This window comes from Nicotiana sylvestris, chromosome 3 (assembly GCF_000393655.2).
Source record: "Nicotiana sylvestris chromosome 3, ASM39365v2, whole genome shotgun sequence".
NCBI lineage: Eukaryota > Viridiplantae > Streptophyta > Magnoliopsida > Solanales > Solanaceae > Nicotiana > Nicotiana sylvestris.
Genome location: NC_091059.1, coordinates 139,460,574 through 139,464,001, shown reverse-complemented (window position 1 = coordinate 139,464,001; position 3,428 = coordinate 139,460,574). Strand labels below are relative to the sequence as shown.

The 3,428-nt window shown below is 43.7% G+C and overlaps 1 protein-coding gene across 1 annotated transcript; it reads left to right on the top strand.

Annotated features, from left to right (window-relative positions):
* The first annotated feature begins 223 nt into the window (after window positions 1-223).
* Window positions 224-2,226, top strand: LOC138888087 (uncharacterized). The gene is made up of 2 exons (XM_070169895.1): window positions 224-1,815; window positions 1,956-2,226. The coding sequence occupies exons 1-2, from the start codon at window positions 224-226 to the stop codon at window positions 2,224-2,226; spliced, it is 1,863 nt and encodes a 620-aa protein (XP_070025996.1).
* Window positions 2,227-3,428: the final 1,202 nt, after the last annotated feature.

Below are 3,428 nucleotides of genomic sequence, written 5' to 3'. Positions count from 1 at the left end.
TTGATGACAAAGCTGTGGAGTTGGCTGCTTACCAGCTTAGAGATGTGGCTGGCGCTTGGTTTGAGATGTGGGAAAAGAGAGAGATGAAGATGATGGTCCACCTACTTGGGAAGAATTTGAAGAGGCCTTCATGGCTAACTTTATCCCAGAAGAGGATATAGCAGCTAAGGCTACAAAGTTCGAACAACTCACGCAAGAGAATAAAAGTGTGCAAGAGTACTACATGGAATTCATAAGGTTAGCTAAGCATGCTCCTCACATGGTTAAGACAGAAAAAGCAAAGATTCGCAGGTTTGTTGGCGGTTTGGCTTACCACATTAAGGATACGACATCAGCTGCAGCGGTAGGAATGACAGCTTTCTCATCTGTTGTGGGGTTCGCCAAGCACTTAGAAAAAGACAGACAACAAAGGAGAGAAGAGAAAGAGCATAACAAGAAATCCCGGACAACGGGCAGGTTTAATGGTACATCCAGCAGAGGCGGAAGGAATTCCTCTAATAAGGAGTCATTAGCACCAGCTCAGTTCAGTCATCAGTCAGGTGGTGGGTCTTCCTTCAGACGTACTCAGAGTAATGGAAATCAGTCTCGCAAGAATCAGAATTTTAGGACATCATCCTCACATAGCCAGAGTCATGCTGAGCAACATTCACACCAGCAAAGTCTTTGTGGAACATGTAAGCGGCAACATTCAGGTCAGTGCAAGCTCGAGTTTCATGGTTGCCACCATTGTGGAGACATTGGTCATATAAAGGCCAACTGCCCAAAGTTGCAACGTAATTTCAGTGGTGGATCAACTCGTCCTTCTAGTTCCTCAGCTACTGCAGTTGCACCACCTCAGGCTCGTGGTTCTCATAATCAGTCCGGGCATGGAGCAGGCAGAGGTGCAGACCGAGTTACTCAGGGAGAAGGACAACCCCGTTTATTTGCTACACTTGATCGTCAGAGTGCAGAGGCATCTGCAGAAGTTATTACAGGTATACTTTTAGTCTGCTCACATAATGCTTATGCCATAATGGATCCAGGTTCACCATTTTCATATGTGACTCCATACTTTGCAATTAACCTCGGACTAGAACCTGAAGAACTTAGTGAGCCATTCCTAGTATCTACTCCAGTTGGCGAGTCAGTGAAAGTCACCAGAGTCTATAGAGGCTGTACAGTTTCAGTCCAAGGTCGCAACACCAAAGCTGATCTCATAGAGTTAGAAATGGTGGATTTTGATGTGATCATGGGTATGGATTGGTTGTCTTCCTGCTATGCTATGTTAGATTGTCATGCCAAGATAGTCAGGTTCCAATTTCCAAATGAAGAAGTCTTAGAGTGGAAGGGTAGTTCAGCATCGCTTGTCGGTAAGTTTATTTCTTATCTTAAGGCACAACGAATGATCGGTAAGGGGTGTCTCGCCTATTTGGCTCACATTATTAATCCAGAATCAGAACCACCAGCTCTTCAGTCAGTGCCAATTGTTAGAGAATTTCCAGAAGTTTTCCCAGATGACCTTCCCGGACTTCCTCCCGAAAGAATCATAGACTTCGGCATTGATCTCATGCCAGACACTCAGCCCATATCTATACCTCCCTATAGGATGGCTCCAGCAGAACTTAATGAGTTGAGAGAACAGTTGAAAGACCTTCTTGACAAGGGCTTCATCAGGCCGAGTGTTTCACCGTGGGGTGCCCCGGTCCTGTTTGTCAAAAAGAAAGATGGGTCTCTCAGAACGTGTGTCGACTATCGGCAGTTGAATAAAGTTACCATTAAGAACAAGTACCCACTGCCAAGAATTGATGATTTATTTGATCAACTTCGGGGTGCAAAGTACTTTTCAAAAATAGACTTGAGGTCGGGATACCATCAGTTAAGAATCAGAAAGAAGGATATATCTAAAACAGCCTTTAGAACTCGCTACGGGCACTATGAATTTCTAGTAATGTCCTTCGGGTTGACAAATGCTCCAGCTGTATTCATGGACCTCATGAACAGAGTTTCAAGCCATTCTTGGATACCTTTATTATCGTGTTTATAGACGATATTTTGGTATACTCTAAGAGCAAGGAAGAACATGCAGAACACCTTAGAATAGCCTTGCAGACCTTGAAGGAGAATGAGCTTTATGCCAAGTTTTCAAAATGTGAGTTCTGGTTGCAGTCAGTAGCTTTTTTAGGCCACGTGGTATCTAGTGAAGGAATAAAAGTAGACCCTCATAAGACAGAAGCAGTCAAGAACTGACCCAGGCCGGCAACGCCAACCGAAATCAGGAGTTTCTTGGGGTTAGCTGGCTACTATAGAAGATTTGTAGAGGGGTTTTCCTCACTTGCAACTCCATTAACTAAGTTGACTCAGAAAGCAGTTAAGTTCCAATGGTCAGACGCTTGTGAGCAGAGTTTTCAAGAGTTAAAGAAGAGGTTGACCACTGCACCTGTGCTAACCTTGCCAACAGGTTCGGGTGGGTTCACAGTGTATTGTGATGCCTCCAGAGTGGGCCTTGGTTGTGTTCTTATGCAAAATGGAAAAGTTATTGCTTATGCTTCCAGGCAGTTAAAGAATCATGAAAAGAACTACCCCACACACGACTTGGAGCTTGCAGCAATGGTGTTTGCATTAAAAATATGGCGACACTACCTTTATGGCGAGCATTCTGAAGTGTTTACAGATCACAAAAGCCTCCAGTACATTTTCAAGCAAAAAGAACTAAATTTGAGACAGAGAAGGTGGCTCGAGCTATTGAAGGATTATGACATCAATATCCTTTATCACCCAGGCAAAGCTAATGTGGTAGCAGATGCACTTAGTAGGAAGTCAATGAGTGTCTTGGCCCATCTTGCAGTACAAAGGCGATCTTTGGGTCGAGAAATTCAAAAACTAGAAAATGATGGAATTAGATTGGATGAGACCGAAGAAGGAGACATAACTGCTTATGCCTTAGCGCAATCCTCCCTTGTTGCGCATGTTAAGGCTAAGCAAGACGAAGATCCGTACTTAGTGAAATTAAAAGAAGGAGTCAGAAGCAAAGAAATCACTGCTTTCACTCTAGGAAGTGACGGAGTTTTGAAGTTGAATGATCGGTTATGTGTGCCTGATGTAGATGGTCTTAGGAAGGCCATAATGGAGGAGGCTCACAGTTCGAGATACTCTATCCACCCAGGTGCTACCAAAATGTATCTAGATTTGAAAGAGTTGTATTGGTGGAAAGGCATGAAGAAACAAGTATCAGATCATGTGGCTAAATGTTTAAATTGTCAGCAAGTCAAAGCCGAGCATCAGAGGCCTGGTGGCCTAGCTCAAGATATAGAGATACCACAGTGGAAGTGGGAGATGATTAATATGGATTTCTTAGTAGGTCTACCTCTCACATACCGTAAACATGATTCAATTTGGGTTATTGTAGACCGACTGACAAAGTCCGCGCATTTTCTACCAGTAAAGATGAC